The sequence below is a fragment of the Anneissia japonica genome, unplaced genomic scaffold (assembly GCF_011630105.1).
Source record: "Anneissia japonica isolate Jap-2015-1 unplaced genomic scaffold, ASM1163010v1 scaffold1949_len687591_cov173, whole genome shotgun sequence".
Lineage (NCBI taxonomy): Eukaryota > Metazoa > Echinodermata > Crinoidea > Comatulida > Comatulidae > Anneissia > Anneissia japonica.
The window spans coordinates 99,015-113,611 of NW_022754854.1; the positions used below are offsets into that span (position 1 = coordinate 99,015).

The window sequence follows — 14,597 nt, forward strand, 5'->3', positions numbered from 1 at the left end:
ATCTTTCTATTTTATTTTCTATATCTAGACATCAATGAGTGTCAAAGTAGCCCATGTCAGAATTCAGGGACTTGCATCGATCAAATCAACTACTACTTCTGCGCCTGTCCCTCAGGGTGGCAAGGAACCAATTGTGACATCAGTGCGTATACAAACTTATAATAGGGAGCTATCGATTTGCACGATGATGCGACCCTTGAATGGGTTCCCTCATGCGTGACCGTCATACGTATACAAAATTATATTAATGCCACAGACTCCATTGGTAAAGACAAGCCAAACTAGTCACTCGTCGCAAATCCTGTTTCAGAGATATTGGCCAAAACATTTTTTTTAAATCTATTTTATTACACTAAACAAACTGATAAAGATCTATACATTGTGCTATGCTATTTTCTCCATTTTTCAGGCATTTCTGCCTGAGAAATGCAAGAAATCATAAATTTTGAAGGCTGATTTTTCATATAGTGTTCTTTAAACAGATATAAATTATTTTTTTACCATTTTACAGCTCTCATTTTACTGTTGAACACTGCATGTGTTAGTAACAAAAAGTTTATTTTTGCAACAATTGACTGGGTTTGGCTTGTCTTTGCCACATACACTGTAGATACAAAGAATTCATATGTAGGAAAATGATTATATATGTATGCATACTTCAAAAAATGAAACTATAATATACAAAACTTCATATATGTGAAAAAATACCTTGTTAAATTTGTTGTTTATTTTAGATATAAATGAGTGCGCCAGTGGACCGTGTCAAAACGCAGGAACTTGTCTTGATGGGGTCAATGGATACCTCTGCCAGTGTCCTGCAGGCTGGACTGGACAGAATTGTGAAGTAGGTACGTACCATTCCAGAGGCAGGCGTACAGTGATTTTAAAATGGAATAATTATATATGCGAGAAAACACTGAAGCAAGCCAGATAAATGATTATTATTAGTGAAAAGAATGCATGAAAATGTTGGTTCAAAACAAAATGGAAAATATATAAATAGATGTTTATGACCAATTATAATGCAACCATGGATAAAATGTACGTTTTTAAGTAACAAAGTACAGTATTATAGTTTTTAAAAAAAAAAAGGGAGAATGGTTTTTGTAAAATTAACATTTTTTTATGTACATTTCAGAGGGGAAGAGAAGGGATACTGAGGAAGATTACTGTTTGTACACTTGCAAAAAAGTGTTGATAATTGTGAATGACTCAATTGTATTTCAGATATTGATGAGTGTGCAAGTGTTCCATGTCAAAACGGTGCCACTTGCCTGGATGCTGTCAATTCATACTTCTGTGTCTGTGCTCCTGGCTGGACTGGTGCTTTTTGCAACATAAGTAAGTCAATCAATCAATCAATCAATCAACCAATAAATCAATCAGTCAATCAACCAATCAGTCAACCAATCAGTCAACCAACCTATCAATCAATAAATCAATAAATCAATCAATCAATCAATCAATCAACCACCCAACCAACCAACCAACCAATCAATCAATCAATCTATCAACCGGTCAATTAATCAATTAATCAATCAACCAGTCAACCAACCAATCAGTCAATCAAATAAACATTAATTTCTTCGAAATCAAACAATCATACAGTAAAATCAAGATGGTATGTCACAAAGAACTTAAGGCTAATATTCCAAATATTTCTATTTTATTGGCTTTTAAATGTTCATCGAAATCTTCTTTCCACTTATTTAAAATTACATTCATTCTACTAACAGGAGTAGCTTCATTGCAGAAGTATATATGCATGTTACGTATTTTGAATAAATAAATGTGTATGTTGTGCATATGACAACCCCCTGTTTTTCTATCGTAATTGGCTATTTTAAACCTTGTCTTATACGTGAGAATATAATATGGTAAGATTTGAGAACATAACAAAACAGGGGTCCCAATTAATGTTTACTGTAAGTCATCTAGGTGTATCTTCCCCGAACTACCAGCCGTTAAGTCTGTGGTTTTTCAATGTATAACAAAGAAGTAATAAAAACTAGAATGTCGCCCCAATTTTGACGAATATCATCACCCTGTGGTGATATCAGGAACAACCTGTGGGACAAGTATGCTTGTCGCTTGCATCCAACGTGTTAAACATGTCTCCTGGAAGTGGCTTCTTCTTCCAACTTGGGACCCGTGAATAAATTTTGGACAACTCGATAATATTACCATAGGGCTATTATACAACTAGAGTGCTGACTAGGCGATGAAGCAATGCAGAGTTGTGTACCATTCAAGATGGCCGCCATAGGAAAATAACACCTTCAGGCTTAGTATACATATTATAACAATAAATAAGCCTCTTCTGATTAACTATTATTTCATTAACCATTAAACTTTCATAGCCAAAATGAGACAAGTGGGGTATATAATTTAAAAATAAAGTACTTAGGAATGAAAATCAGAATTGTGTACCGTACACCACAGCACTCGAGCTTCAACATCGCTGTATTCAAAACTGTAATGGTACGTTTAGGGCGACATTGGAACAATGCTTAGCATATTATGATTGGCTGAATCAACAGCAGCCATCTTGTATGTGTGCACACACACAGCTCTGCGTACATCGAATACATTGCAGGTGCGCTACAGCATTCTTATTATCAATATAGTGCACTTTAATATTTACATTGTGTATCATCATTTTGTGGATGCAGCGCATTTTCTCAAAGGAGATCAATAAATTGTTAATCTTGTTTTTACACAATGACTTTTACAGATATAGATGAGTGTGCATCTCTGCCGTGTCAGAATGGCGGCGCCTGTACTGATGTTGTTGATGGGTATATCTGTACATGTCTACCTGGTTTCTCAGGAAGTGTCTGTGACATGAGTGAGTTGTTATATTCCAACAATCAACAGTTTTTCAAATTATTTAATTTTCTGAGTTTAATAGTGCATTTTCATATTTTTTGTGAGCATAGCATGTGGACTGGTCATACATACAGTACCACTTTTAATTTTAGTCTTAACTAGTTAATGATTATGTCAGATAATTGAACAAATTGAGTGAGTAGGTGATGCAGTGGTGATATAGGAGAATGAGCATTGGAATGATGGTGATAATAATGACAATGCTGACGATGAACAGCGATGCTGACGACAGTGAGGATGGTGGTCAGGATGATAAAAATTTAGTTTTTTCTATTCATTAATTAGTCAGTTGATCTATCGATCATTCCATCTATTCATTTTGCATTGAGCATATAAATAAATTATTATTATATATCCAGGTATATTTATTCAGAATTCATACAAAAATATTTAAACACTAATTCAGAAAAATTTACAGACCATCTTGTTGGGATTCCCAACACGATGGTGTGCATTTCAATACTTAGAGTATGTATTATACATTCTTATCTGAAATTTACAGACTTCTTCGCAAAATGTGACCTGGTGGTCAGCCAGTCTCTTTAGTCCAAGTGTGGAAAGAACTTCCACATAATTATTCAATGATTTAAAGAGAATGCACCTCCTACACACGCTCTTGTGTGCGATCAATTAGAAAGAGGAAGCTTTCGATTTGTTTGACGACACGACGCTAAAACGGAATCACTTATGCATGGCCGTCCTACCGGACAATCCATGTTCTCCGCATACATAGATTTGGCCAAATTGAATCCTAGAATCCACACAACGAGGAAAACTTATCGTTCTTGCATACGCAGATGACTTTCAGCGACGTCATTACATTCTACGTCCTACCGTCGTCGTGCAATCAAAAGCTCCCTTCTGAGTCCAAGTAGGCCCTGCTGCGAAACGGGCAACATAATCAATCACAGGTCTAATGTAACATTTAAGGAATACTAGTTCATCTCTGGAAAGAGAACCAAACTTATTATACAAACTTGTATAATAAGTATTAACAAACTATTATGTATATTTACAGCAGCTCTCAGTACGTTATTTTTTTATGATTTGATAATTTTTGTGCTTCGTATTCAGATGATAATAACTGTTCACCAAATCCATGTCAGAATAATGGGGTGTGTATAGATGGCCTCAACACCTTTACATGCCAGTGTATACTTGGTTGGACCGGAACCTTGTGTCAAACAAGTAAGTATACCCAAATATGGCATGATGACATCATGTCATCATGACTCTATGTTGTCATATAATAAGTTTTGTCATATAATAAGTTTAGTAAGTAAATAGGTTTTTTTTTTGTCAAATAAAATTTGATAGTATGGGCAGGGCTTTAATGGATTCTGTCAATCTTTAAATGACTCTACGATCGGATGACATATATTTTGGTGGGAAATTGAAATGCACATATAGATTTCTAAAGAGAATTAAGACATATGTAAAAAACAATTAGCATGAAAGGTAAAGAAAAAAACAAAACTACAGCACTATATAATTGGGAGTGTGTTTTTTCTATATTCCTAATTGGATATAATACAAATATTGCCCTTGTTTTTGCAAAGAAAAACCCCTAGATAATAATAGAATCACCCATTTTAGATATCTGTATATAGATCGCCTTCCAATTTCCTTAATATTTCCTGAAAAATGGACATTTGATGGAATTGGATTTATTAACACCGTGCAATCTTTTTATTCACCTCAAGATATTGATGAGTGTGCTAGCTCACCCTGTCTGAATGGTGGTGTCTGCGATGATCTGGTGAATGGCTACCGGTGTACCTGTCTAAGCGGATACACGGGTGTTGTCTGTGCTGCCAGTAAGTATCCTGTCTCGTGAAGGTTTTGCAGGTTGTCCTAAAAATATATGCATACAATGATGCATCCAAAACAGAAACGCATATATTGATGCCAAAATGGTAGCGAGTTTTGAAAACAATTACTACAAAAATGTACTAATGTGCTCCAAACACCACTTTAAGATCCAAAAATGGTTCTGTACTCAGAGTATTTATCAGTCAATCAGTGAAAAGTGTTAATATATAGATTATCATTAAAAATATAGCTTTATCATTAAATGCAATTCTCCCTCCAATTAAAGACCGTTTTTGGAACTGGAGTTTACATGGTATTTAGCAGCCATGGTCTCAAAATAGAATAATAAAGATATACTGTATAAATAGACATTTGTTGATTTGGGACCACATAAATGTGGTCTTTGATTGGAGGTGGATTTTAATTGGAGGGATTTTTTATTAGAGAGATAATGTCATTCCTGATGATGACATAATTATTGTTGAAATATTGAATCCCGACACGATGGCTTGCATTTCAATACTTGGAGTATGTATTATACTATCTTGAACTGTATATAGATTATTAAAAAAAGGATTATTTGATTTCAGATACTGATGAATGTGGCAGTTCTCCTTGCCAGAATGGTGGTTTGTGTGTCGATGGTGTTAACATGTACACCTGTACTTGTCCACCTGGATTCCAAGGAACTCACTGTGAAATCAGTAAGACAGCCTTCGTACCTTACTCTTTATTTCTCTGATACCCTTTAATTGCCATTAATTTCATGTATTTGTACCAGATTTCAACAGTAACAAAATAATCATTAACTTTATGTCCGCAAACCTTAAAAAGATACTGATTAAAAGTATAGCAGCTGCCTATTTGCCCATTAGAATTCAATAGAAATTGTAACCATGTTCTTAAAAAAGTCCCAACCAATTATATTACGTGATCTGCTCTGGCAAAATCAGCTGTTTGTAGGAAAAATTCAAAATTGAGTTTTTGGTATTTTTATATTCTACATAAATTTTTCTTTAAGACAGTGTTTATTTGATGGAAATTGGTTGAGTATTAGCAAAGTTATGAATATTTAATTCATTGGATATCAGTCATGTAGGTTTTTGGAAAACTGCTTCCAAAGATTTAAAGTAGTTTATTTTTAAGATTTGTAGTTTTAAAATAATTGTAATATACTTTTTAGTTAGATTTAGTGATTGATATTTTGTAGAGATTTTCTTCAATATACCTTCCTTTATAAAATTCAAAAACTTGAAAACTTTTAAAATTCTAATTCCCGAGCATTTTGGGAAATTGCGACAAACAAAGTGTTTTGCCAGAGACGGTCCTATATAATACCGTAGAATATATATATTCTTTATTGTCTGTCATATTAAATATACAATTTTTTAAATTGCCTTGCAATGAAAACATAGAAACTGACTATACAAATGAGTGTTAAAATGCAAAAATTATGAAATGGGTTCTAAAAAGTATAAAATATAATAGTAAAAATTGACACAAAATCAACTGGTTGAGGAGGGAGAAGGGAGGAACAATTTCTTTGTTTTTATCCTGGGATAGAAAATTCTCTCCATTCTACTAAATGTAACACAGCTCTTTAGCGTATGGTGTTTATCCGACGTTATTATAGTTTCCTTTTCCACAATATCCTTTCCATAATATTATTACATATTTCTTCAAGTGTTCAACATTAACACCAATTATATTGCTGGATGTTTTTAATATTTTTTTAAAATTTTAATGTATTGAAACAGGCTATCCCTCAAAAGGTAATGACAAATAAAAATAAATATTAATAGATTGATAAAAAAGTGATATTTTGTGTTTACACTTGAACATATATATTTTGTATTTTACTTCCAATTTAACTTGTCATCAGTCATTACACTCAAGTACTATTTGGTTACAATTTTAACGGCTTCTTTATATATTGTTATTTGTTCACGCTCAACCTTATTTTTCATTAAAAATTAGTTATCACCTCTTTTGTATTCTTATTATTATTTTATAAATAATTGAGTTGGCACCATAGGACAGATGATTCACCTTATATTCATACTCTTGCATGTTGTTGTCTTTCACAAGACCTTCCATGCATGCAAGTGTCGTCTGCATACCTAATAGAAAGGCAGTTTGCTAGATTAGATTCTTCATATGTACATGTAAAATCATTTGTATACAAGAGATGATAAATTAGGCAACAAGATGCGCAACCCTGACGCTCGCCAGTATTGCACATTCATAAGACGGTTTGAAACTAAATTATTATCACTTACACATTGGTACCAATTACTTTTAAAAAAATCACATATTCAAAAATTTATGTTGGGTTTATTACTATAGATTGCATTTTCTTAATGAAAACAAGCTGCATATAATTCTATGTTGTGAAAGATATATGCTACTGTAGGGAAAGGGTTGTCTAAGAAATTGATGACGTAATGTATTCATTATCGTTTTCGTAAGCTTGCGAAAACCCCCTAATGTCACCCAACCCTGCTGGGCCACATACAGCATCCTTTTAGACCTCACCGTTGTCGCCTGACAAATGTGTGCCCGTAGCCATTTAATGCTTTATTGTTCATATTGTTAATACAGTACAGTTGTTCTTTGCAGATATCAATGAATGTGCCAGCAGTCCTTGCCAGAATGGGGGAACCTGTCTGGATGGCAACAACCAGTATATATGCCTGTGCGTGCCTGGATGGAGTGGCAACTTCTGTGAAACAAGTATGATAATCATTTAAATAATTCACCTGTTTTTCATGATTTTACCCCTGTACAAGGCATAATTTTAAGTAGTGTTTCCTCAGCATTCGAAAACTGTAATATTAAAGTCCATCTTGCATTAATAGTTACCTGGATATAATACTAACTATTACCATTGTTCCTTTTAACTAGAACACCCCTTGAATATATTAGATTGGTGCATAGAGACTGACCTTTCTATTAAATTCAAGGGGTGTTACCTGGTTAAATTGGCTACTACCTTTTTTCTATAAACTATAACACCCCTCCATTATATTTGAGTGGTGCCTAGAGACTGACTTTTCTATTAAATTTGAGGGATGTTCTACATGCAGGGAAAAAGGCAAGTTCTATTTGCAATACCAATAGTAGGTTATAGACTCCAAAATCAATGCTTGTGTGTAATTTGTTTGTTTTTAATACTATACTACTATATATTTTATGTAATGGTATTTTAGTCTGAGGATTCATACATATATTATTTTATATTATTATTATATTATTGCCCATTGAAATACGGAACTCTCCAAATGTGAATGTGTTCAAGAGCAATCTGAAAGCTTTCCTTTTTTTAAGAGCATTCTGAACAAGTGTGAGAGCGTCATTGAACATTTTTGGATATTGGCACTATATAAATATTTTAATTGATTGATATTGATTGATGATTGTAATGCGATGAGCCAAGTCTCACATATTTGATGTGAGAACCAATGTGCTATGCTGTACTAATATCTATAAGCAAGTGCCCCATGCCAATTGGATGGAGCAATGCACTATAAACATAGATGTAGTTTGAGTTATTCTCAGTTGTGAGAAACAAAATTATGGTGGTCTCACACTATTTGAACTCATGATTATTGGATAGGAAAAGCAAATGTGATCTTGCAAAATACGCTGTTCATGAGAAAAACTCAAAATTTAGTTTTTAGTATTTTTAGATTCTGCAAAAATTCTTTAAAAACACTCTTTTATTTTATGAAAATTGGTTGAGTATTAGTCAAATCATGAATATTTAATTTATTGGACGTGAACAGAGATACAGTCATCCTTTGAATAGAATTCACTAAATGAGTTTTATTTTGACAGATGTGAACGAATGCGCTAGCTCCCCTTGTGCCAACGGTGGAGTGTGTACTGACGGTCTGAACCAGTTCTTCTGCCAGTGCCAAGCTGGATGGACCGGACCTACTTGTACCAATAGTAAGTGTAATCTGATACAAATAGTTAGTCCATGTAGATATATCTTGACTACATATATAGTATGGTTTGCTGTCTGATTATTTATTCAATAATTATGGTTGCTGTGACAATTTACTCTAGAGGATTGATTAAGATCCTGGTTTGAGTCAGTGATAGTCCTTGCTCCCAAGGAACTTGCTCTAAAGAAGTGACCGTGGTCTTTGTCTAGAGGACCGATCAATATACTCTTTTTAGAGTATTCACCAAGATCCTTCTTTAAAGATGTAACCATGATCTTGTTTAGAGGAATGATCAAGATTCTGCCAAATGTAGTGTCAAAGATCCTTCCTTGAGTAGAATAAAGAAGTGACAATGGTCTTTGTCTAGAGGACTGATCAATATACTCTTTTTAGAGTATTCACCAAGATCCTTCTTTAAAGATGTAACCATGATCTTGTTTAGAGGAATGATCAAGATTCTGCCAAATGTAGTGTCAAAGATCCTTCCTTGAGTAGAATAAAGAAGTGACAATGGTCTTTGTCCAGAGGACTGATCAAGATACTCCATTAAAATATTCCCCAAGATCCTTCTTTAATGATGTGACCATGATCTTGTCTAGAGGAGTGACCAAGAATCTGCCAAATGTAGTCCAAGATTCAGATGTAATTCAGCAATGGTATAGTCTGGTTTCTTTAAAGTCGCTACACTGTTGCAACATTGTTGTCAGCATGATCGCTGTACTGCGTACCAGTCCCCAACGCAATCTGGAAGGCTCCTCTGATATGACCAACCAATCAGCATCACCAAAAAAAATTGGCGATAGCGTGTAGTGATTGTATGGAAACCAAGCTTTATATTTATGAGTAAAGATTTTTAAGGACTTTAATAATAAAAATATGTCGGTTTTAAATAGCACTTCATGCTTAAAGCCTCTAAGCAATTCACATTACTACCCCGGCCATTGGATCAAACACGTATGGAACACATTTGGCTCCCTGGGGAGAATTCCATAATATTGCAGCTAGTGCTCACTTTGTACGCAAAATATCCCAGGTTCGAGTTCTGGTGTTGGCTGAGTTGTTCTGTTAGCAATATCCATTTAGAGATAGTAATATAATAATAGTGTAGTTTTATATAGCGCCATATCCATCTAATATAAGATGCTCAGGGCGCTTGGTATGTGGACTGGGAAACTCCATCAATGACTTTCTTCACCCCAAGGGTCCCTTCGTGTCTGTGCTACCCGCTAACCTGGTACCAGCATCTCTCGTCGTCCACCACAGGGGCTGTCTGTTCCAGTACTCATGGGTATCCCCTTACTCATCTCGAAGGATGTACTGGTTTCTTTATAGTGCACACGAGCCATTGTATACACTGGGCCTACGGTTTATAGTCTTAATCCAAAAAGACTTGTTCTACCACCGGAACCATAGGCGAGTGTGCCTGCTGTTTGAACCAGCACCAATATTATGGCTGTGGCTTCCGTCGCCCCTGCTAACCACTTGGCCATTTGACTTGCCAAGATCTCACCTTATTAAATACCTAATATGAGAGCGTATCTATTTGCTATACATCAGTAGCTTCTCATCAAATTTGAATTCCTAATAAAGCCCCATATTTGCCCGGTTGGTGAGAGCATCTACACAGTATTTTAATTCATTGGCTTAATTTATGACATTTGATGTTTATCCAGATGTAGATAACTGTACACCAACAACTTGCTTGAATGGCGGTACATGTATCGATGGCGCCAACAGCTTTGTGTGTCAGTGTACTGCCAATTGGGGCGGCAACAATTGTGAAATAAGTAAGTGACGATTAAATGACAATTCTAATAAATTAGACTAAAAAATACTGTTCACTCTCCAATTCAAAACAAACTTTATGACTTGAAAATTTGTGTGATGCTGTGCAAAGGCATTTACAATGGTGCAGAGTCTTAAATTGGAGGAAAATTTTATACAGTTTATATACAAACTTCATGTCAATATGTATACATTCTGTAGAATGTATAGAATTATGTTAGTTTTTACCCTTCTGTGGTAGACTTGATAAACCATATTTGTCTTTAATTTTTATTAATATATATTATTTTTGATTGTTGAAAATTGACTGTATCCTGTAGTTTTCTTGTAACCTGAGATCCTCTAAACAACATCTTCTTCATGTTTGCAAGTTGAAACTTCATATGTATGGTAGACGGTCACTTTCATGTGCAGCACCTGTTTTATGGAACACACTGCCTCTTCACATAAAAACTGCAATAAATGTCACCATTTTCAAAAAGAAACTAAAATCATACTTGTTTAATAATGAGATTAACCATTTTGTGCACTGTAATTATACCATCACCATTCAGCGCCACAGAACATTACTTCATGTGATGGAATTTGGCGCTATACAAGTTACCTCGATTGATTGATTTAAAAAAGGCATGTGAAAATAAGCAATAAATGCGCCTTAAGCTCGGTTTTCATAAAATAGCTTCACTGTCGCTAAAGTTTGTTACTGCAATCGTCACACTACTTTAATAGCTCTTCCCGATGCAATCGGAAACGCTCCCTGATTTAACTGACCAATCAGAGTCGCCAAAAGAGTTGGCGATAGCGTGTAGCGATTACTATGGAAACCAGGCCTTATATTGACTGAATAAACTTGATTTTCAGACTTGGATCCTTGCCAGAGCGCCCCGTGTGTTAATGGCGGTACTTGCCGAAACCAAGAAACTAATTACATCTGCGAATGTGTATCTCCATGGATCGGTACTAACTGTGAATTAGGTACGTGTAAAGTTTTAATATAAATGAAAATATAAATAATATAAAATTTGCAAGCGGTCAGAAGTCACTTTTAGGGCTGGCAGAGGAGGATGTAACATATATCCGTATAAGCATGCTACCTGTACGTCAGTGGGGATGTCCACAGTTGGATGCTCAGGGGCCAAGATTTGGAACACTCTGAACATTATAATAGCTTTATTTACTTTTAAAAAACATGTTAAGTCCTTTTTATTTTTGAAATTTTAAGTCTTATTGGTTTTTTTTTTTAATGATTTCTTGAAGAAACTGCAATATTTTTGTCTATTTTTACTGTGGATTTTGTAAGTTTTTATGTGAGAGAACTCCACTGAATATCAGCCATGTTGAGATGGATTTCCTTTTTAAATATTAATAAAGAAAGAAAGAAAGAAAGAAAAAGTATAGTTAAACAATAAATTAGATTATATTTCCCACTTTGGAGATGGGGTGCAGGTGCCAAAGTTTTTTTCTTATCTCACTCAGCCCCACCCTGTCTGACAACTTAGCCTCTACCCCCCCCCCCCCCCCAAAATTACCCCCCCCCCCCCCCAGAAAATATATCCTATAGCTTCCACTGGCTACAACTAAAGATGTAGATTGTTAAACAAAATTCATCGCCAGAAAGGGTGCTTCTCTCCAGCTAGAAGTATACTGTTCCAGAGTTTGATGGTGCTATGGAAAGTGACCTTAAGTGCTTATGATTAACAGCTGGCCCCTGATAAATACCAAATTTTTATTCCTGAATTGTTGTTGGTAACATTGTGACAATTGATTTTTTTTTTCCTTCCAGATTATGATGACTGTGTTAGCCTTCCTTGCCAGAATGGGGGGACTTGCACTGACTTTGTTGGGTTCTACCAGTGTACATGCCGACAAGGATTTGGCGGAGTTAACTGTGATGATGGTAAATATTATATAGATAATTATTTATATACAGTAAACCTAATAATTGAAACTCAATGCCTATATTTAAAAACATTAATAATAAAACCAGTGGGATTTACCCATATATTGTTATGATAATGTCATATAATACCCATATATGGGCATGATAATATCATATATATACCCATAAATGGGTATGATGATGTAGTATCACCCTCCTTGGTATCACACTATTATGGTCACATCACAGGTATTGACACACAAATCTTGATTAAGTGTACAGAGCCTTGTGGTATATTGTTGCTTTCTTGTTTTTTTTTTTTCAGTACTCTATTGTAACTTGGAAGGTGTCTGGTACAATAACTATGGAGATGAGATTACTCTCACTCATTCTACTACGGGAATGATATTCGGCAATTACCGTACATCTTATGAACGTTTGTTGGGAGCACAAGGTTAGTATTAAAAGCATTTAAAATCGTGCAAATTAACCAAAAAGCAGTAACATTTATACGACAGATTTTTGCCTAATGCAGCTGGCTATGTGTGGTATGATACAGTTTGCGCGCTACCAGTCGTCAGCCTCACAATAAGACGAAAACAACCTAAAACGAATGCAGTATTGTTCAACTTCATTTATTGGAGGAAGGAAGTATTCGTCAAATGTCAAAACGGCGAAACATCAAAAACTGATAAACAAAAAATACAACCCTAACAAGCTCAAACAGCAATCGTAACCAGGGTAACAAAAACGATGCAAAGGTACTCAATCTACCAATCCTTGCAATAATCGACCAGTCGTACTTCACTGTATTTCACAACGCTTAAATCATTTACCGTTGTATTGTGTGTATATATGGATGTACGTTCTCTTGTTAACTGATGGATTCTAGCATTCAAACCTGCCTCTGTGAGCGCTAGACCACGCGACATTGTCTGCTAATTGTCGGGGGTACTCTGAACGGATCGTCATTATAAACGATACATTGCGCACGCATCATCACATTGCATTCTTTGTAGAATCGTGCCAGCCGACAACCATCTGGCACAGTGATTGCCTGGCTTTAGACTAATTAATGTTAGAGTATAATTATATAAAAATACGATTCTCAAAACCTGTTTCCTTTTTATGTTATTTTTTATGTGTTTGTATTACTTTTTTTGTAACTTTCTTTGTACTCCAAGGAAGACAATTTTTATATTTACCTTGGTTGTATCATTGATAATAAAATTACTTTGACAAATTTAATAGTTTGCCATTTGGTGAGAACATTTTTACATTACATACATTATAGCTCATTTATTTTTTTTTTCTTATTAACAGCACCAACAGTGGTAGTAGGTTATTCTTCCAGAGCAGATTCTTCTAAAGTGTCTCCCACTTTTGGTTTCACTATTGTCCGTGATAACGGTCAGAACACCATAGGCTACACCGGTCAATGCTTCTACTGTGATGAAACAGAAATGCTTTTGTCAGAATACAGCAGAGTCAACAAGGCAGACACATGTCTAGAAAATAGAGATAACACACTGTAAGATATTCAAATATATCATTCGTTTGTAAAAGCAAAATGTGGTCAGATCTTAATGAAACAGCGCTACATAAATGTAGTAGTGTACAGTACGTTTGTATACACAATGAAGTTTCATAAATTTTTTTTATTAAAAAATGTTTTTTATGATGATCAAATTTTCAATTTAAGAGACAGCGTCAGTATAGTGTAAAGATAACATTTTGTGCTAGAGGCATTTTCAAGAGATTCTTCATGGTTGGAGGCACCAAAATTATATTTTAGTCCCGACATTTTTTTGTTCCTTTCTAGCCGTACTTTGTAAAAGTTAAAACATTTTGACAACAATAGAAAATACTGTACCTCCTTGCAGAGTTAAGTAATTATTTAAAAGGTTTCATAAAGTAGGATGACCGACTCCATTTAATAGAACGATGAACAATATTATACTTCAACAGACTTTATAAATATCACACAAAAACTTTCGTGCGAGACCTCAATTACTTAAGAACCATTTTTTCAAAATGTTGTAGTACATAGTACCCTGACGCGAAGCCCACGTAAATGACTGACTGAACAAAACAACATCGAATAGATTCAAAGAATATGGATCTGTTCATTATGGCTTCTTGTTGAAAAAAAAAAAAAACAAGTAAAAATCAGAGCAGTATCTCAAATGTATTCATGTTGTTTGTCAAAAAATACCTGCTTATCTCCGACAGAAACATCTGAACAAATTAACAAAAGTGTGATATATTTTTTGAAGCACTTA

General features: G+C 34.7%; 1 protein-coding gene across 1 annotated transcript in view; it reads left to right on the forward strand.

The window, feature by feature from the left end:
* LOC117123287 (neurogenic locus notch homolog protein 1-like) overlaps positions 1-13,850 on the forward strand; it is a 59,890-nt gene extending 46,040 nt beyond the window's left edge. Inside the window, exons 50-63 of the mRNA XM_033269157.1 lie at positions 29-142; positions 735-848; positions 1,228-1,341; positions 2,735-2,848; positions 3,964-4,077; positions 4,593-4,706; positions 5,292-5,405; positions 7,321-7,434; positions 8,539-8,652; positions 10,325-10,438; positions 11,298-11,411; positions 12,220-12,333; positions 12,641-12,769; positions 13,639-13,850. Of these exons, the coding sequence (XP_033125048.1) occupies positions 29-142; positions 735-848; positions 1,228-1,341; positions 2,735-2,848; positions 3,964-4,077; positions 4,593-4,706; positions 5,292-5,405; positions 7,321-7,434; positions 8,539-8,652; positions 10,325-10,438; positions 11,298-11,411; positions 12,220-12,333; positions 12,641-12,769; positions 13,639-13,850 (1,709 nt within the window). The remainder of the gene's footprint in view (positions 1-28; positions 143-734; positions 849-1,227; positions 1,342-2,734; positions 2,849-3,963; positions 4,078-4,592; positions 4,707-5,291; positions 5,406-7,320; positions 7,435-8,538; positions 8,653-10,324; positions 10,439-11,297; positions 11,412-12,219; positions 12,334-12,640; positions 12,770-13,638) is intronic.
* The last annotated feature ends 747 nt before the right edge of the window (positions 13,851-14,597 follow it).